General features: G+C 48.0%; 1 protein-coding gene and 1 pseudogene across 6 annotated transcripts in view; both read left to right on the top strand.

The window, feature by feature from the left end:
- Positions 1–20,910, top strand: part of PAX2 (paired box 2) — an 89,092-nt gene that overhangs the window by 62,539 nt on the left and 5,643 nt on the right. For 5 of the 6 annotated variants that reach the window (XM_036222203.1, XM_016120063.2, XM_016120065.2 and 2 more), the window contains 2 exons: positions 4,236–4,411; positions 6,643–6,769. In XM_036222203.1, the coding sequence (XP_036078096.1) occupies positions 4,236–4,411; positions 6,643–6,769 (303 nt within the window). Of the gene's footprint in view, positions 1–4,235; positions 4,412–6,642; positions 6,770–7,409; positions 7,608–20,910 lie in introns of those variants that run through there. The other variant, XM_036222204.1, reaches the window with a different exon arrangement.
- Positions 13,154–13,269, top strand: LOC118604149 (annotated as a pseudogene).

The raw sequence follows: 20,910 nt of genomic DNA on the forward strand, positions 1-20,910 counted from the left end.
CCTGACAAGGGATGAGCTTCTTATCACATCAAGGTAAAGGCCAAGAGCGTCTTCCTATAATTTAGGAAAGATCTTCCCTGGAACCAGCTCCCACCATGAACAAATAGACCCATTTTATCCCAACCCTGCTCTCTGTCACCGGAGCTTGGTGCGGGGAATATGATGCAGAAGCCGTCTGGGCCCTGTTCTCAAGCAACCTCTCCCATCTGCTTTGGATGGCAGTTCCGCAGCTCCAAGGTTAAGTTCTGCTCTTAACTGGGAACATGATGTTCTCCGTCCCTTGGGTAGAGGCACTGCGGGTGGACAGGCTGGTGTTGATGAGAGCAGGAAGGGCCTCCAGTGGACCAGACTTGATGCTGCCAGAAGCCAACAAGCAATGGGCATGAGTGAAGAGGAGCATAAGTCTACCCAGGGGCCTGCTGGGTCTTTCCACATCCTCCAATAGCTAGGGATGTGTGGGACTTGCCTGACAAGTGACTGGGTGTCCTGGGGTACCAAGTCAGTCAAGTGGCCAGTCCAGAGACCTCCTGCCAGGGGTCTGGCTTTGAATGCTCCCCAGGAGAGCCTCATTCTTTCATTCAATCATTCATTGAGTACCAACTGTGTGCCCAGCTCCATGCCTGGCACTAGAGCTCCAGAGATGCATCGGTCATGGTCCCTGCCCACAAGGAGCTCACAAGGGGAAAGATGCCATCTAATTACTCACACACTTTCCTTCCCTGCTTACTCTGAAGCCTAGATTACGTCTTGCTTCTACCTCCTCCTCTGTGTGAGCCCAGCTCTGCCAAAAAGCTCTTCAGTATCTAGAAATGGGAAATGCCACTCTGCGCGCGCGCTCAATCCATCTCTCTCTCTCTCTCTCTCTCCCCCCCACCTCATTGTCCTGAGGAGGTCCCTCCAACTGGTCAGCACTGACAACCTCTTCATTTTCTGTTTTCTGTTCTTTTCTTCCACGTTCTCTTGTCTTTTTCTGCTCTTCGTCTGATCTCTTCTCCTTATTCTCCTCCACCCACTACCCTTCAAAACCACTCCCATCCAGGCTCTGGGCTGCCCTCCTTAACTGGATACCCAGGCTTCCCAGGAAGCAGAGCCAGCTTATTTAATTCCTGTGGCAAGTGCCCTCATGGCAGGCAGAGCTGCCTTAGGCTCCTAGTATGGGACTCTTCCCTTTATTCCTCTCTCCTTCTGCCCTTCCTCAGGCATCTCCCAACTTCCTTTCCTCACTCCTTTCTTGCTCTTTCTCCTTACCTTCATTCCTTGCTTCATTCTCTACCTGAGGGAAGGGTTTCCCCCACCCCGCCCTCTGGAAAGAGTATGGGATAGCCTAGGGGTCCTTTGGCTGATTTGGAGGGCTGCCTCCCTGCCCCCCACCAATCATGCCACGGTCCTCTCCCTGCCTGGGGTTCTCCTCCCTATTCCTCCAGAACTTTCTTTGTGCTCCTTCACCATTCATCATCACTGCCGCCTTTCCCACCTCCTCATCGCCTTCCTTCTCCTTCGGAGTTTCCTTGGGCCTCCTGCAGCCTCTCTTGGGGGTTCTCTGCATGCTTGCATCACACCGGTTTGCTTTGCTGCCCCTCTAGCGCCTTCTTTCTCTTCTTCTCTCCCACCCCCTTCCTTCTCCTCTTCTTCCCTTTGCCCGCCTCCCACTGCCACCTCTTCCAGTAGCAGCCTTCCTTTTGCCTTCCCTCCCTCCCTCCCCCCTTCTCTCCATTGCTGCCTCCGTAACCAGGGCCTGCGTATAAGCAAAAATAAATAAATAAAAAGGTCAGTGAGTGGAGGGAGCAGCAATAACCCCTAAAACAGTACTATCAGTGGAACATGATTGATCAATTGAATTCCATAGCGGCTGAAAAATGTGGGATTAAGTAGTGTATTATACGCACAATGAGTTGAGGCATGATGTTCATTTCAAGTTCATTTCGCCGGCCTCTGCCACCAGATCAGGCAATCAATAGGGGCAGCAGATATCATATATCACCTCTCTGCGGGCTGGGGAGAGAGCACCATAATCTCTCGCAAATTTAGAGTGACAGATTTGTCAAGATCTGAAGGGCCCCTGAATAAATGAAGGAAAAGAGACTCCTCCAGCCAGTGACCTGAGGACAAAGCTTCAGTTCAGCCCCTACACACACACACACACACACACACACACACACACACACACACAGGCTGAGCCAAGCCCCGCACATGGACATATACACAAACCTACACAGACGCACGAGTCTCACCACACATATGCACACACCTCTGCACATACTTGTGAGCACACGCACGTAGGCAAGTGCACGCTTTACTCCCGAGGACCCACTGGTGACACTGCAATAACCATACACAAAGACACTCACTGCCTCCCTCAGCCCTGACACCGGGGCTCCCCAAAAAGGTAGGAGGCCTCCAGCGAGGGAGAATCAGATACAGTGAAACATGCGAAAAGCTATCAGGAGTGGAATTAGAATGATGACACATCCTTGGAAGAGAAGCGGCATTGGGGGACGTGGGCTCACGCTTCCCGTGCAATCACACATGGACACACACTGGTCTTTCCAAAAAAGTTCTCACTCTGTCACTTACACATACCCAGACACTTATTTATCTGGATGTTTATATGTGCAGAAGTGCCTCTTCAGAGAAAATAGTCACGCAAAAGGGAAAAATAAATATGCCACACCCTAACTCATATAGCAAGATGCGTACATCCTCTTAGACAGAAAATCACTACAGAGGCTTAGACAGAACCACCAAGTTTAGTGTCCATAGGAACAGAGGGAACATAGCAATACTGTCCAGGCTGTCTCTGTGTCTCTCTGTCCTCAGACTTGATCCTGGTTTTCATCTCTCTCTCTCTCTCTCTCACACACACACACATACACAGGCACACTTTCTTTGCTCTCCCACCCCCTCTGGAATAGAGTGGAGGAAAGACGAGAGGTCCCATTAGAAAAACAGATCCCCATGCTCTGTCCGGGAAGCCAGCAAGAAAGCAAGAGAGGATAGCTGCAGGTTGAGGTTAATCAATATGTAATATTTTCTATGGTCTCCCGAATGATACTGTACGGTGTTACTGTATATAATGCAATATTGATTATATCATATCACATAATCACCTATAAACTGATATATATAACAGTCTCAGAGGCAGACCCTGGGGCCTACAGCATGAGCTGGTCCCAGGCCCAAGGCTCTCCATCTGGTCTTGGCCAGGCTGTGGCTGGGGAGGACCCAGTTTTGGTCCAGGGGAGGTGCAGGGTGGGGGTTCAGGGAGAGGTGGCAGAGCAAGCACTTGGCCTACTGTGTGTTATGAAAACTCCAGTGGACATGACAGGAGGGTAGGGCTGGGGTGGTGGGGCGGGGGGGGGGGGGGCGGAACAGAATGGTGAGAAAGCCGGGGTTGGGCAGGACGTGGACAGGATTGGCCTGCAGCCTCAGGGAAGGGGCATTAGTGTGGCACCATGGCGGCCTTTCCTTCATGGAGCAAGTCTCAGTTCCTGTGGACACCTGCAGAAGGAACTAGGCAGCCAAGGAACTAGCTTCTGGTGGAGGCCTAGTGAGAGTCTATGTCAGGGACAGAAGCTGAGCAGGGTGGCCTGGGCACAACAGCATCCGCAAAGACCCTGTCTTCAGCCTTTAGTGTTTTATTGATCACCTGCCTGCCACCTGCTGTCCTCCTGCTCTAGTCTCAGTCCTGGCCCAAAGCAAACAGAATACCTCGGCTTGGCTTCAGGTCCCTCCCCCTTGGTAGTGAAGTTAATTACTTTACCCAGTTTCCATGTCACACTCAGCCTCGGAGATTTGATGATTTTCCACCCTAGGAGTTGGTAGAGCTGAAATTCATCTCACAGCCAAGCTCAATTCTCCACAGGCTGGGTAATGCTCGTCGGAGACACCCAGCTCCTTCCCCAGGCAGACCCAGGCCAGGGGACAGGAGGAGGTTCAGGGGAGTTGGTCCCTGGGAGGCCCTCTGGCTCCACCTCTGTTTGTCCTTCCAGCCCCCCATGCTGTGACAAATTCCTTGTGTTTTCCTAGGTCCTTCCGAGGCTCTGGCTTCCTAAGCCAGATCTCTAGGGCATAGTCAGACTCTGGGCCATCCCCTCCAGCCTCAAAGTTGAGAGTAAGGGGTCCCAGTACAGGTACAAAGCCCTAGAGATTAAACCAGGCACCTCCCCTTTGCCCACTGCACTACTCTGTGCCTCTGCAACCTCTGCTGATGCCCTGAGTGTCCATGTGTCCTCCAGATGTGTCCGAGGGCTCAGTCCCCAATGGAGACTCCCAGAGTGGCGTGGACAGTTTGCGGAAGCACTTGCGAGCTGATACCTTCACCCAGCAGCAGCTGGAAGCTTTGGATCGGGTCTTTGAGCGTCCTTCCTACCCTGACGTCTTCCAGGCATCAGAGCACATCAAATCAGAACAGGTGAGGAAGGCGCTTTCTGTGTGCAGAAGTAGAAAGGAACTGAGCAGAACTGGCCTCTGGAGAACGTGCACAGGGATCAGCCATGTACACACCTAGCACTGCATGAGCTACACATGGGTGCACTGTGTGTGGGCCGTGTGAACAGGCTCACACAGGACATTACAGTAGAGTTAGGACACATCATTATAGTGTATGGTAGTTAGAAATGGTGAGTTCTTGGTGCAAGAATGGCCTTGGTAAGTCTTACCCCTTTCTGAGCCTCAGTTTCCCCATTTATAGAATGAAGCACTTGAATATGTGATCTAACAGGTCCCTTCTGGCCCTGCCATTCCCTGATTCCAGTGTAGAGTACTCAGAAATGTCCTCTCGCTGTGTCCCTTGCCTAAATGCCCCAGGGTCCTACAGAAAGTCTGTGTAAGCCTGTGGCACTCTTCTTGCTCAGCTGTGTCTGCCCCTTGCTCCCTAATCTCGCTGTCCAGTGTGACCCCAGGCAGGCTGACAGCCTACACCTCATACCCAGTACTTCCTGCAGATGCTGAATAGTGCAGAACACACAGCATGGGACACAGCCCACAGCACGCTTGCACGATACACAACACAGAAACATATCTCCTGACTCGTCACACTTACCGTGTGCACACGTTTCCTTGCCGCCGCCACCCAGCTGCTCCCTCCCTGCCACAGCCCGTACTCACGGCATCTCCCCCAGACCACCAGCTCGGCACCCTCCGGCACTCACGTCTACCCACACCTCAGTGCAGCCCGCAGTGCACATGCTCGAACATGAGAGCGCACGCCCATTTCTCCTGCACATATGACCCAGGCCAGGCCCACAGCCACACCAACCACACGCTTCGCTAGCACACATGCATGGGCGCGTGCACACACGCGCACACGCGCACCAGCACGGCCCCGCTGGCTCCACACAGCACAGTTCCACTCTAGGACTCGACAGCTCACAGCCACTCGCCTTTTTCTCCGCCCGTCCTTTTATCCTATAAGCTGTTTGTCTTCATAAAACAAAAATCAAAAGTCTTTTTAAGGTGCCCTGAGCCATAAACCAACAAAGGAGGAGCCGGCCGAGGCGGGCAGCTCGGTGCACCCTCCCTGAGTCCCCGGCTGTATTACAATGAATAACCTTTATTTACTTTCATTAGACTATTAAACACCAGCACAGTCATTTTTCCCCCTGAAACTCGGAGCAGGGCCCATAAAGCAAATCCGAAGCCTAATTGAGTTCATTTTAATTTCTCTCCGATCACAGCGAATTACTCTGGTGATAAATCAGGGGGCAGCTTCACCCCCAGTAGAAGGCCTAATTTGCAGCTAATTACAAAACTGATTTCTACAGGAAGATCAATACGAGAAGGAATTGGAAATGACGAGGCAATCCCGTCCAGCCAGGGAGGGGAGGGGGTCCTCTGGGGGGGCCAGGAAGCGGAAGGGAAAAAAACGAACCCGAAAGAGCAGAAAATCAGTTTTAATTTAACGTAATATTAATCAGAGCAACTTTTCCTGCTTTGTGCAGGCTCCTGGCCTGCCCAGCTCTGGGGTCTGGCTTGGCGGTGGCTGCAATAAAAAGGCAATTACCAGAGTGTTTCGGGCAGGACACCCTTTCAGAGTCAATGACTGGCCCCCTCCCACCCTTCTGTTAGCCATGTGGACTCTCCCCCTCCCCAATTTCATACCCCAGTGCACAGGCAGAGAGCGAGGGGCCCATGGGGCTGTCTTTGTTTGTTTTTAAAAAAGGGGCGCCAGCACCCTTTCAGCCAGCCCAGCAGTGCCAGGCTAGAGGCCCCACTAGGCCCTTCCCCCAGCTACGGCTTCTGCCATCATGTCATGGTCTATCGTTCTTCCCCAAGGCTCTCGACCCCAGGGGTTCCTTAAAACACCCCTTGCCTCTCAGCAGGGGGATCCTGGCTGCTACACTTCACCTTTGGGGCTTCTGAGGCAGGAACTGCTACAGAAATGTAAAGGGTACTGGGATAACCACCGATAATGTATAGGCTGCACCTCAGCTTCACAAGTCAGGTCTGCCCCCACCCACACAAAACTCTCCATCATTCGTTGAGCCTGCCCCTCCCACTCTGCCCTCCCTCTGCCTGGCCGTCTCCTGTCTCCTTCTACCCCGTCTGGGAGCGCTCCTCGGTCCTCCTCCCCATCTGCACACCGAGCCCTTTCTCCGCGTGTGCGCATCAATAGAGAGCTGTCGCTTTTCTCTCTCCTCCCAGGGGAACGAGTACTCCCTCCCAGCCCTGACCCCTGGGCTTGATGAAGTCAAATCGAGTCTATCTGCATCCACCAACCCCGAGCTGGGCAGCAACGTGTCAGGCACGCAGACATACCCCGTTGTGACTGGTAAGGGGGCTTCCAGGAGGGTGGGGGCACAGCTTTTGGTGGGGGCGCCTCAGCCCATGCCATCTGGGGCCTAGTGTGACAAGTGGGCCCCCTGCCATGATATCTGTAGAGAGAGTGAGCCTCCAAAATCCAGGGTGCTTCCTGAATAGATGTGTATAGATGTGAAGAGGGAAAAATGTGATCAGGGTCTCTGCGTGCTTCAGCCTGAAAAGGGAGCTGTTGTCGGTGGCTCTTTCTGCCCATCCTCTTGCCTCTCTCCTTGCCTTTCATTACTTGCCTCCACCAAGGTGCCCAGAATTATAAGCCTCTTGCTAGGACTGGTGTAAGAAAAAGCAGAGGGTAAATAGGCCAGGATGGCGAGAAGAGAGCATGAGAGCCCAGTGTCCAGCCTCCATGCCCTTGTTTCCCCAAGGCTGCTGGGAACCTGCTTGCTTCTCCCTCTGGTCAGCCTGGATCACTGTGGCTTTGGGCTTCAGGACATGGCATCCAACTCTGTGGTTATAGATAAGCACAATTATCTCAGCCTTTCTCCTGCTTCCTAGAGAAATCACAGAGACTAAGGCTTGATTTCAAGGCAGACAGGGTCAGGCCTGTCCCACAGGAGTAAGGGCCACCAAATCCAGGGGCTCCCATTGATTAGGAGCAGCAGAGGCAGCTGGAGTGGAAGGAGGCCGAAGTGTGACACAGTGAGGGGCCCAGCAGATGAAGCTCTAGGCCTCAGAGCTGCCAGCTGTGGAAGGCGCCTGGCATTGCAGAAGGGTTTCCAGGCCAGGGAAGTGCCCAAGTGGGAGAGACACACATTGAGGTGTTATTAAAATTCACCTAATTATTCTGGAAACACTAAAGCCAATGTGCCGTTTGTTCCTTGGGAGACTGATTGAGAAGGGTCTCGGTGGGGATTGGGAGACACTGAGGCGTTACCTGCCGAGCAAGGCGAGCGGAGGCGGCCTAGGGACCTGGCAGCAGGGCTGCAAGCAGCTAGCATCACAGTTGGTGGCAAAGACAGGGAGCAGGCCTAGCCCTGCTGTAGGACAGGGGTCCAGTTCTGACGTGCAGCTAATCTGAGTACAGCTGAGGCCTGAGGTGGGCTGCAAGTCGCCACTTAGCCTCCACCTGGCAGGGCTTGGTAGAGCCCTGTTAGCTTTCCCAGGTTCTCCCTAAGGTGTGTCCTGGCACAGCTGTTTCTAGCTAGACAGAGTTGAGCTATTTGGCTAAACAATAAGAGACCGAGTCCTGGAAGTGTCAGAGAACTGTATGGATGGGCTTTTGGGAGTGACAACCTTAACCGGACGAAGACACAGCCTATTAGCAACTGGCTCTTGACATGAGCCCTCCTTAAGCCAACTCAGAAGCTCTCTGAGCTGCTGGGTATTCTGACCCAAGGCAGAGAGATGGCTCAGGCCAGGCCACTTTTCTCTTGATCTGCTGAGAGTGACAATGATCACTTCCCAAAGGTAAAAGAGAGCCCAGTAGACTTTCCTCTAATCCCAGCTGTGCTTCCCTGGGCCCAGGGCCATGGTCCAGAAGGCAGGAGCTTTCGGGAGCAGAGAGATGGAACTTTCTGGGGTGGAGAGATGGAACTTTGGGGCAGGGCTCCTGCTGCAGGAGAACTTGGGTTGGTACAGAAAAGTCCTTCCACCTTGAGCCTCCCCCACCCGCCTCCCTGCTATGGCCCTGGAACGGTCCCAGCTCAGCCTGGGAACATCTCCGGCTGATCCATCTGGATCCAAGTGTGAGAAAAGTTCATTTCAGACCCAGCTTGACATTCCCAGGTGGCAAGTTAGCACTAACATCTCAATCTGTATGCGACATTTCAATCAAGCGAGGAGTAACAAAAGCAGAACCATTAACATTCGGAGCTGTTCACCAGTGGTAATGACGGGGAAACTCGCTCAGAAACTGGAAATTACCAAAAAGAGAAGTGTGTGGAGAGGTGGGGGAGGGGAGGTGGGAAGGGCTGGGGGCAGGGAATGATTTTCCTACACTTAGGCCAAGATCCAACGTTTGGATGAATGGTGCCATTACCCGAGAAAGGGCTGCTCATTCTTAAAATGTTTTTGCTGGCAATTAAACGGCTGCAGTTATTGATCTCTGTTGATTTTATGTCCTCCTAATTTGCATAATCTATTAAAGATGAATGATTCATGATGTGTTTATTATGGGGACAAACAGAAGTTGCTGGAGGTACTGTCAAGGTGAGAAACGGGGCAGTGCCTAGAGGCTTCATGGGCCATCTCAGGAGCGGGTCCAGCATGTTGGCCTCCAGGCCACATGGCTTTGTGGGGAGCAGTGAGCAGTGATGTAAAGAGAGCAGATATACAAGAGTTCTTCTAGAAAAATATGGGCATCTGAGAGAACCAGTCTCCGAGCATGGCTGGGGTGTGGGAGAGTCTTTTGGTATATTTGTAGAAATTCTCCTCAAAGATTCTTAAAAAGCTGATTTTGTTGGAAAATATAAAGGGCTTTCTTTGGTGGAGAAAGAAAAGGGGAGGCCCTTTCAGGCAGGTGATTCTGGCCAGATATGTGCTCAAATGAGAGGGTTGCAGGGAGGGGTCATCCAGTGCCCACAGCCTGGCTTGGGTGTACCGAGGTGTTCAAGGAGCCTTCTTCATCCCCCGTATCTCAGGCACCCAGCTCATCTTCTTCCCAGAGGACAGGCAGCTGAGGCTGCAAACCTCCAGGATGAGTCCTGAGGAAACTGGTCCAGAAATGTCCTAGCCCAACTTTAAGAGCTGACCTTATTGATATTCCTGCCACCTCCTGGCACCGGAGGCTGATTTCAAACTTCACCAGCCACTTGATACAACTGTTCCACAAGGTCAGGACTGAGAGGAGAGAGGAGCTTGGACTATTGTGTGGAGGGGAGTGTGGGGCCCAGTGGGCCAGGACACAGCTAATCACATTGCAAGCAAGGGTGGCTGCCAAAGGCTGGGGCTCAGCCTGATAGCCTCCCCTCCCCACCTGCCATCACAAAATCAAGGAGAGAGACCGATTTCTCTGGGTAGTGTTTGCAAGTTCTGCCGAGATTTTAATTTCACTGCATCACAACTCAGCAAGCTGCCAAGTCAAGCTGGTTATTTAAATTTATCACCCACTTTCCCTTCCGCCACTGGGCTGCTCTAGCTCAGCGACATCCCTTCTCTCCAGCCCACTGCTCTAGGCTGCTGGTCTGGAACGGAGCCCAGTTGCTCCTAAGTGATAAGGAAAAAGGGACCAGCTAGATGAGAGAATGGGCTAGGGGCACCGTGGCCCCAGGCTTCCTCAGGTTAGCTGGCTATGTCTGGTACCCGTCAAAGGACCCCACAGAGGGCTGCTATTAAGGCCTTAGTAGTCCCAGGGACCTCTGGGTCAGGGCCTCTTCAGTGAGGACTCTGGCTCTGACTGTGAGTTGGTGCCTTCATTCCTTCAAGTCTCCCTGGTAGAAAAGAGCCTCTCTTCCCCATGACCTTCTCACCTCAACCCCTCCCTTCCTGTGCCTGGCCGGGTCTGCAGCCATAGAGGAACATGGGGGGACACTGGCATTAATGTTGAGCTGGGAGGAGACGATGACTACTAGTTTTGGGATTCCCAAAGTCTCTTGGAGATGCTTCTGAGCATTGAGAGAGTCCCTTGACCTGATGAAAGTCCACCATGAAGGTGAGAGGAGGTTCCCTACCCTGGAGCCTGAATGGAGCAAGATGGTGCTGGAGGAAGTTAGAGATTGTGCAGAGGCTCTTCATGCTCCATCTAGAAGCCGAGGAATACACCGGTCCCCGGAGCTGCTCCACTGTGCGGGCTTCACTGGCCGCTAGTGGGAATCACTGCCAGACACTGGGAGAGCGTTGTGAAGTGTGGCTCTCCCCACCTGCACTTTAGTCCCAGAGAACTAATGGAGGAATGAGACTGAGGTCTAGAAACAAGGCAGGTGAAACTCACCAAAACATAGCTGGGTAAAGTATAACAACAAGAATTGTTAAAACACAACCAAACTTCGCTCTCTGGTGCCAGAAATAGAGGGAAGCTCAAATCCAGAGCCGTATATGAGAAACTGCTGGTATTACACTGGAGGTAAACCCTAGCTAGGGGAAGCTGGGGTTTTAACACACGAGACAGGAGACATGACCTTGGGTCCAAGAGAAGCAGGAAGCTAGAACAGAGTATTACCCTGCATAAAGCCAGGAACAGAGCAGACAACACTGTTTATGCAAGAGAAACACACAACTTCATCCCAATGGCCCAGGGAAGTAAGTGAGGGGAGAAAAATCTCCATGAGAGATGGAGACCCCAAGCCTGACCCTTGATCAAAGTCCAAATTATACTACGAGTACGCGGCAGGAACCACCAGCCAAGAACTTACAGAAAAATTTGTCCACGATAGTAATCCATTCAGAAACCCCAACAAGAACAAGGGCAAACCTTCTCTGTAGAGACATTCCACAATCCAGGGTACCTGGAACTCCCACAGAGGAAAAAAAAAATTCACCACTAAAGATAAGCTCACTATAAAAAATTACATACCTCATACGAACACAAACTATCATGAGGGAGAGCTGGCAGAAGCAATAAATAGGACAATTAACACCCCCCAAGAACTGGAGATCATAAAACAATCCAAAAGCAACTATAAAATAAGCATGTTTAATATGCTAAAAAAAAAAAGATAAAAGAGAAGTATAGTTTTGTGTTTTATCACAGATCTGGATACCACATACTCCTTACCCACCACTGCTCAGAAAATTGTGAGCTAATGGAGATAATTAAGAGTAAAGAATGAAGACCACCTCTATAGTTTATTGTTTTGGGGTGCTGGAGCCTTGAAAAGAGATGAGCCTCAGGTAGCCCTGAAAGTAGAGCCTGATTCCTGCTTATCCAAACTCCCAGACGGCTAAGTCTCAGCAGAAAATCTTCTCTTTACTTTGGAAAAATGTCTGAACATTGGAAACTGTGAAAAGGACAGTGTGTGTATATGTGTGTGTGGGGGGGGGAGGATGATGTAAAAAAAAAAAAAGACCTTCTTAGCTTCACCACTCTAGTGGAGAGAAGGTGGTTTTATTCAAGAGCTTGGAAGAAATTTCTCTTAATGCCTAGAGTCTGTAGCTCTGAAGGAATTCATAGCTAAGAACCAGGAGGAGATGTGGGTGCTGCCCAAGAGGGGTATACCTAAGGCAGGAAGAGGGAGCAGAAGATGCTGGTTTCCTGGAAGCTGGCAAATTAGAGTGGGGGTGGGGTGCGGGGTGGGCAGTAAGGCAAAGTTCAAAGAAAAGGGCCATGGAAAGACATGAACCTTTCCTGGACGCCTGGGAGAGCAGTATAGGCTCATCTTCTGAGAAAGGGTTGCAAACTCTTAGAAGCTCAGATTCCTTGCCCACATCTGGGATGGTCAGTGAAGTGGCCTTTTAGCAGATAGAGGTGTGGGCCCTGAGAAACCCTCCTCCCCATACTCAGGGAGTCCTGAGACCTCCAGGAACTGCCTCTTTCCTGTAGTTAACAACCCCCTTCCAATCCAACAGCATTCCCCTCCATAAAACAAATAGCTTAGCCCTGGGCCAGCCACTGGGGGAGGAGAAGGCAATAAAGGCTGAGAAATGTTTCTGAAGGAGGCTGGGAGTCTCCTAGCCTCGTCTGTCGGGCTCAAAGTCCCTGATTAGCTAGAAGAATTTAGGACATCAGAGTTCCTCTCCAACCTTGAAAGGAAAGGAATAGGGCAACATCACCATGCAGCAAGTCAGAGAGCCCTTTACTGTGGAGGACGAACCCAGCCACAGGGCTTCTCCTTAGCACCCCCAGGCCCTAGACCATTTATTTAAGCTGAGAAGGCCCCCTGGAAAGAGGCTAGCTTCCTCCCCACATCCCCAGGCCTCCAGCCACATCCCCAAGGACCTCTAGCCGCTAGACCTCAGCTCTGATTTAATTATGGGGGCATTTCCATAGCAATGAGACATTGATAGATAATGTGGGTGCCCTGGGCCTACAGCCTAGGGAGTCATTGGATCAGGGCTCTTTCCCTTGCTCCTTTATCTCATCCAGCTCTATAGAAAAAGGATGTTGAGAAGATGAGGCATTAATCTACTCTAGGACTTCCCAGTCAAATAAAAGAGAGAGTAGAATGAAATCTGTACCACCCTAATCTCCAGCCCCAATTCCACCCCCATGCCTGTGCCCAGCAGCCCTCCCCACCAGGGTGCCTTGGGCTGCTATTGGAGCTGTAGAGGGGAGGAGAGTAATTGGGAAGATAAAGAAGGTATGAAACGTTCCCAGGCATCTTAGCAAAGATGTAATTCTATGGTCTTCTAAACTGAGTTCAAATTTGGCCCATTAGATGTGGTTCCATAGTGTAGTGGTTAGCATGTCTGCTTTACACACAGAAGGCCCTGGGTTCATGCCCCAGTGGAGCCATAGTTCATGGTCTATAGCCATGCCACCCTGAACAAGCCCAATGTCTGATCTTGGAAGCTAAGCAGGGTCAGGCCTGGTTTGTATTTGGATGGGAGACCACCTAGGAAGACCAGGTGCTGTAGGCATAAAAAAAAAAAAAAAAAAAATCGGCCCATTACCTTGGGCCTTTCTTCTCTCCATCCATGAGATTCAAAGGCCGAGCATGCCAAGTAGACTGTTTGGTCCTCCACAGCACAGTCTCACCAATTCATTTATAGATCAGGGAGAGAGGCCAGTTTGAAGATGAGTGAAAATATTTTCAAGAAATCAATGATCTTTATTTTAAGCTCATATAGTAGCCAACTCAGGCTAACAAAGAGTTGCCCAGTAGAAAAACACTGAGCACTGCTTTCATGATTAGCAGGATACAGGCATTCTTTTAACTGCTGTAAATGTTAAAGATGCTTGGGGTTGTCCCGAAGGAGAGTTCTCCAAAGGGCGGATCCTGCAGTACTAACCTTGTTTACTCTATTATCTTTCTCTGAAAAAAAAAAAAAAAAATGGTTGGCTAAGTAAAAGTAAATTCAGTCAACCCAACCTTTTCTGCATAACCAGAAATTGTAATTAGTGGTGTCCCAATGAATGTTACAAGTATCCATTGAGACCAAAGACTCAGAAAATGTCCACGTGGCCTCAAAGCCACCTAGGCAAGACCTGAAAGCCTGTTCCACACAAGGTGACACAGGAAGACCCTGCCACTCCCTCCCCAGGGTGATCAGAATCCTTCCTTCGTCTACATTAGCTGTAGCCTCAGGACAAACATGCCAGCACTTTTTCAACCCTGAGCTTTGGGAGGCAAGCCTTGCCACTATTGTCACTTCTGAGAGGGCTTTGCGCTCCTGCATCCTGGAATCCTCCCTTCTCCTCCCTGGTGGCGGCTGGGCTGGCAGGCGGGGTGGGAGGAAATCCTGGGCAGGCTCCTAGAGCAGCCTAATGCTCCAGCAGCTTAAGTGGCCCGTTTTCCTTGGGATTAGGGTTTCACTTACACAGAGCGCCTGAAAAACACTGCGCTTTCGGAAGGATTAGAGCTGACAATTCGGTGCTCTCCGAGAACAAAATAAAGCCGGAGAGGAACTGGGAGAGCTGGAGTATCGGGAGACTGTGCAAACAGGCTTAACCTCTGCCCACCCAACGCGAGGGTTTCTCTTACTCCCAGCTCATCAGTGAGCCTGAGCCTGGCCTCAGGATTGCCAGCACCTGCCCAACTCGTCTTCATTTGCGATTTGCTAATGGAGCCAGAGAGAAGGCAGTGTGGGAAGTAAAAAAAAGGAGAGAAATAGAAGGTCTTTCTCTTTCTCTGAGCCTGTTTCCTCCTCTGTAAAATGAGGGAGTTAGATAGAAGATAACCAAGTTCCCTATCGGCCTTCTGAAAATGTGATTCTCCCCAATACTCCCTAGCCTTATCCCAGGATCTTTAGGCTGCAGCTCCATTCATGGTCCAGCTAAAGTAGAAGGAATTCTTCTCCTGCGGGCCCCTAGGTCAGCAGACTCCCATGGCCCAGATGAAGGCTATGTGCTATGAGGAGAAGGGGTGTAAACAGCATGACTGGTTGCGTCCGGCTGGTTAGCTGTGTTGGTGCAGACCTCGCTGAGCTCACACAGATCTAGGCAGCATCCCTCCCTAGGACATAGCAGGGGCTAAATTAAAGGTCCATGCTGTCAGTGGGAAGCAAAATCAGCTAGCGGAGCAGCCACCCACCCTGAGCTGCCGGCACAATCTCCTCTGCTGGAACCCAGAGAAGGCAAGCCTCAGGATGGGGAGATGTGGGGCCAAGAGAGAGCCTGGGGCTGGGGGCCCTCACACAGGCATCTCTGCCTTAGAGGAAAAACTTTTAGGATTTGGAAACCTGGGAAATAGGAAACAAAATGAAATACGCAAAAAGAAAACTCCCTCTCCTTTCAAAGCATCTTTTACAGATTTAGTTTGTTACTTTAGTGTGTTATATAACTTGGATCAGTCATAAAGTGATCATAATTGGCATAGTAAATGTAAGTGTACGGTATATTTAGGCAGTAATTACAAATTTAATAACTGTGGATTCTTGGAAGTAGTATAAATGCTTGTGTCAAATGCAGCCACAGACTGCCAACCTTGAAGCAATCTAATGTCTTCATTTTTGCTACCTTATGAGAAGCAGACAAACTTGAGGATAGGATAGTAAAACAAGAGTTATGTTTTGTGGCCTTAGGGTCCTCCACAGTGTCAAGTGGATAGCGAAAGTGCTCATTTTCAGAGAAAGATGCTGAGGAAAAGCATCTCTAAACTCATTGAATATAACTTTTGCTGTATAAATCTATGTCTAATAAGTCTTGTTGTCTGAACCATCACTGAGCCAAAGCATCTCTGCTGTTTTGGGGCTTCCTTTTTATTATTTCCTTAGTCTTCTGAATGCTGACATTTTCCTCACTTGAGATAAGCCTCTCTCTTCCTTCACATGATATTTTGCTATTCTTTGTATGATCTTCTTTATTGGTACAATTCAATAATTAATCTTTGGGTCATGAATACTTTTGAGAATATGATGAAAATCCTCTAGATGGTCTATATGTATATCTATAACATCTTACGTATGGCTTTATACAGACTCCCTGAAGCATATCTATGGGGTCTTACAGGATCAGGGAACCTCAATTAAAAAACCCTTGCTGTAGAAAAAGGAAGAACATGAAACATGCAAGGAACAAGAAGAGATAAAATGTTTTGTTACAGGAAGGATTCGCTTAACATAATCCCAGGTTACTTTCCTAGACCAAATACCTATTTTTTGGGTCTATAGTACTTGAGAATGTCGTTCTAGAATTATCCAGGTATACTGAGTATATTGTTTGTTCTGTAGACCAGGTTCTGACATCTACTAGCTGTGAAATCTTGGACATAATACTTAGCCCCTCTGAGTTTCATTTTCTCATCTATAAAATGGTCATTAAAAACAGATCAGCATCATAGATTGAGGTGAGGCTTAAATGAAAGAAGACATAGAAAGTATTTAGGTCAATGCCTACTGTACAGTAGGTGTTCAATGAATGTTAGCTGGTCTACATGCAAGTAGAAACACAACCTGGTCCTTGAATCTTAGTCCTGACAAAAGAGCGTGAATTATCTGGTGACTGAAATTTTCCAATCTCTTAATAGTCTTTCACTTTGCTTTTCTCTGTACTTGTAAGAAGAACTGTACTTAGAGTCTCCAAAACAGTTGATTCGATCTGGCCCATTTGGTAAGAAATGTCTGACAAAAGTGCACTGTCTGATTCCGATGTAGTGATTGCTGTAGAAATTGGCTTTAGAATCTTCAGGGACTTCTGTAGTTGAACTGAGAAGATATCCTCATCAAGTACAGTGATTCTAACACTTCTGGGTACTTTAAGATTCTCAGCTACTACTGTTTCTTGAAGAGCCTTTTTGTTTTTGAGAAAACTCTCAAAGGAGATTAATAAACCATCCGATGGAGTTCTGCTACAGACTTTTGGTGTCAGAATTTTATTCCTTGTGTCCTGTTTTTCTTGTCTCCTCTTAATGATGGCAGTGATAATAAGAGATTTTGCTTGTCAGATTACTTCTTTTCCCTTTCTTTAGCTCTTTTGACAAGTATCTGGTTTCACATTATCATTAAAAGGCAGTATGGTACAGACATAGCTTCAAACTTTGGCTCCGTCATTTACTAGTTCTCTAGCCATTGGAAGGTCATTATGTCTCTCTGTGCCTCCATTTGCTCAACTTTAAATCAAGCAAGTTAGACTGATCATCTCAAAGCTTCTTTTATCTTAAAACTTTGTAATCTTAGGAAGCAAGTATTCAATATGAAATGCCCATCCTCTTGTAATATGTGGGGTTTTATCCATTAGTGATTATTGGTGCTATTTTCATGTTACTGACATGTGGCATGTGACAGAGCAAAGCAAATACTTTACTGCTTCCTATCTCCTGTTGGCTAGCACATATTTATAACTTATATATTCTGCTGTGTAGCTGTTTTCTTCTCTTTCTATGCTTTTGCTTGTTTGAGGACATGGCCATGCTGTCTTACAGTTTTAGGGCTTGTCTCCACTCCCATTTGTCCAGTGCTCTGTTGATTTTTCCTTGCACAGATTCCATTACCAATTCATATTCTCTCACTCAGAGAGGCTTGCTCAAAGAATGCTGCTGAGGAAATGGTATGATGGTCTTAGTAATTTGAAAACTTCCTGCAGTGTGTGTTTTCCATTATTGACAATGGTGTTCCAGAAGAATATATGGCTCTGGCCAGGATTTGGTAAATTTTTTCCTGCTCATCAGGTGTCACCTGTGTACTAATGAAGCCATTAAGAGTGCTTTGTATGCAGTAGTGAGCACCTTTGTTGGCTCAGGGGTCCTGAATGGGCATCTCTTCGTGGTGATACTGATGTTCCAGAATCTGCAGAAGCACAGCTGCACACTCAAAGCCAGGAAGCTTCATCATGGGTCTCTTCTCTCACATTTTAGAAATGTCTGGTAACCAACAATCTGTTGTCTGTATCTATGAGTTTTTTGTTTTGTTTCGTTTTGCTTGTTCATTTGTTTCTTTTCTTTCTTAATATTCCACATGAGTGAAATTATACAATGTTTGTCTTTCTCTGACTTATTTCCTTAGCATAATACCCTCAAGGTCCATCTGCATTGTCGCAAGTGGCAGTATTTCATAGTATTACATTATATATTTATAACACATCTTTATTCATTGGTCAATGAACTCTTAGGTTGTTTCCATATCTTGGCTATTGTAAATAATGCTGCAATGAACATAGATGTGCATATATCTTTTTGACTTAGTGTTTTCATGTTCTTTAGATAAATACAGATAATCAAATCATAATGTCTTACATCTGAAACTTATATAATGCTATAAACCAATGTTGCCTCAATTAAAATAAAAACATTTGGGGAAAAAAATAGACTGACATCTTTGACTATACAAATATGTCTGAATAGCACTTCCCAGTTTTTTGTGTAGAATTGGGAAATGTGTCTTTCAGTCAACAGTTCTGTGGATGACTTTCAGCACACAAAAGTTTCTATATGCTGGAAGTTGGCCTTATCATTTTGTAAGAGAAAAAGCCAGCGAAAATAAAGATTACAGTAGGGGTAACTCTAGGTTAGTTGGAAACACCTTTCCAGTCATCTAGCCTTTCTTTCTCTCCCCTGAAGCTAGGTAGGGGGTTGAGTGACAAAACCTTAGATTACAAGGAATTCATGTGTGACAGGTTGTGGAAACCATGAAGCTGAAAATCAAAATTCAAATGCATTTAAATTCCTGCTTATTAAGAAAGAAGCATATTTCTTTTCCTGGCTGCTTCGTGGATAGTTAAGATCGCAGGACCAAAAGGAATTGGGTTTGTCTACCTAATTTCAAAACCTTTACATCCTCCCTAACTTTCCTCTGTCTTGGGCCTTTTTGGACCAAGAAGTGCCATATTATTACTATGCCTAGGAATTGATAGAGATTGCTCTCATTGTTCACTCCATGTCCACTCTGCTAAGAGGTGGTCAGAAAGAGTGTACCTTTTATTAATAATAGAAGTCAATGAAAGAAAACTCACAACAAAGCAAAAACTGAGTCTTTCTTCTGTATCTCTGGGAATCCAAAGTGATCTCTTGTTTGACACGTCTACTCTGTCATTTATGCTTGAGTTTGAAAATGTAAGATATTAGCTCTATCAGACAGGTATAGAGGAAAAATCATTCTATTGCATGATAAAGATAAGTCATACCATATGAGTCCCTCACTGTAAATCTTTCATCAATCTAAAAAAATTCATAATCCATTGTTCAAACTATTTTTAGAGAAAAAGCAGATTCAAACGTTTACATTTTGTCCTACCATTTACCTGTTCAAAGGAGACCAACACATAGGAAACAAAAGATGATGTAACTCACCTGGAGTTGGCTATAAACACAATGACAGAAAAATAATCAACAAGCATTTATTGAGCATCTACCATGTTCTCAACTGTGTGAATAGTGCAGAAGACAGGGCCCTACCTTTGGTTTGATTATGATCCGTTTGAGAAAGCAAGCCATTATATGAAACAACAGGGCTGATGCATTATGAAATATAATGATATGGTAAACCATGGAGCAGAGACACTATAGAAGTTTAGAAGAGAGAAACTTCTCTGATGGGTAGAATAGTAATAAGGCTTAAGCTGGAAGGAGGTGGAAACCGTAAGAAAGAAGACGAAAATGATATGGCACAAGCACAGAGGTTTCACAGCACACAAGCTAGTGAAAACAGTCAAACTAAACCAGGAGAGGTACAAATCACAACTGAGAAGGTCAGGTGGGGAAGAGTATCTGGGAGGCTGTGTAAGCTTGGCAGTGTTTAGATTCAAACTGTAGCCTGCAGAGGAGAATCAATGATGGTTTTTACAAGGAAAGTGATATGATGGGAGCAGTGTTTCATGAGGACCAGCCAAGCAGCCACATTTGGGAGAGACTGGAGGGGAAAGAATGTGGAGACAGGGAATACAAACAGGAAAACTGTTGCAGCAAACCAAGAGCAGGTCTTAGGAGCTGAGCTATGGATGTGGTAGAGGAAATGAGAAGGGACAGCTGTGACAGACATTGCTAAGAGAAATTGACCACACTTGGTGGCTTACTTCATATGGGGGCGGGGAGTGACGTGGTTATGTCAAGAAGGACTCCAATAATTGTGGTCTGATGGTCTTCAAGTGGGTCATTGGTAGAGCTGACTGTGGGGAAGATGAATCAGCTCTTATTCCTGTCAGGTTTGAAGTGACAGTGGAACAGCTAATGAAAATGTTCAGCAGGCAGCTGGAAATACAAAAATCAGAGCTGTATCTCTGTATACCGAGGGGAGGAAGGATGAATCACTCAGATGTGTTAAGGTGGGGTGAGGAAACACATCTCGGAAAAGTAGCAGGCAAGGTCAATTTCAAGGGGAGACTGGCAAGGAGAGAAAAGGGGCAAGGGAGAGAGGAAAAGGGAGGGGAGGGGGAGAGGGAGAGAGAGCAGGGTGTGGGGACTTTGAAATAGCTATCAGGAAGTTGAGGATTGATGCAATTGATGAAAAGAAAGTGAACTGGGACAATTACACATAGTTCTTTGACTTCCTGCAGCCATACTTTGCCTTCCCAAATTTGGACAGAGGCACTAGAGTGGGAGAGTGGCCCTGGCTGAAGTGGAAGATAAGGGGAATCTGGAGAAGATGAATGGGACCCAGGAGAGCATAAAGTAGTCCTCAGGGCATGGAAGTGTGGAAGAGGAAAGAGGGCAAATTCTTGTCATTAGAGATTGGAACATGCTCAAGTGCAAAGGGAGGTGGTGACCCTTTCATGGTGATGGAGGGGACAGGCAAGGAAGGGAGGCCACTCAGGTGCAACTGTGTTCCAGAGGAGGTGTCTGTGGACCATGAGTATTTCCCTAACATTGACTCACTTTGCCTTCATTCCAGGACACTAAGGAAAGCCCTGCCTCCCACCCTCCAGCTCTAGCTAACAGAGGCCTCCCAGGACAGAAGTCCAGCAGTGGTGGGGGGAGCACATTTTGCTCATTGGAACTTGATCTGATGCACTCTTGGCTCAAAAGTTCCTGATTTGCTTCAGAGATGGTTTTCTATCATTTAAATACCATAAACACTAACAGCAAAACAGCCCACTGGCTGGCCCCTGCTCTCCACACCTGCCAGGCCCAGCACCTGCAACACCGCTTGGAGAGAACAGGAAAGACCCATCAACCCATGTGGGTGGTGGTG

The sequence above is a fragment of the Rousettus aegyptiacus genome, unplaced genomic scaffold, assembly GCF_014176215.1.
Source record: "Rousettus aegyptiacus isolate mRouAeg1 unplaced genomic scaffold, mRouAeg1.p scaffold_m13_p_6, whole genome shotgun sequence".
NCBI lineage: Eukaryota > Metazoa > Chordata > Mammalia > Chiroptera > Pteropodidae > Rousettus > Rousettus aegyptiacus.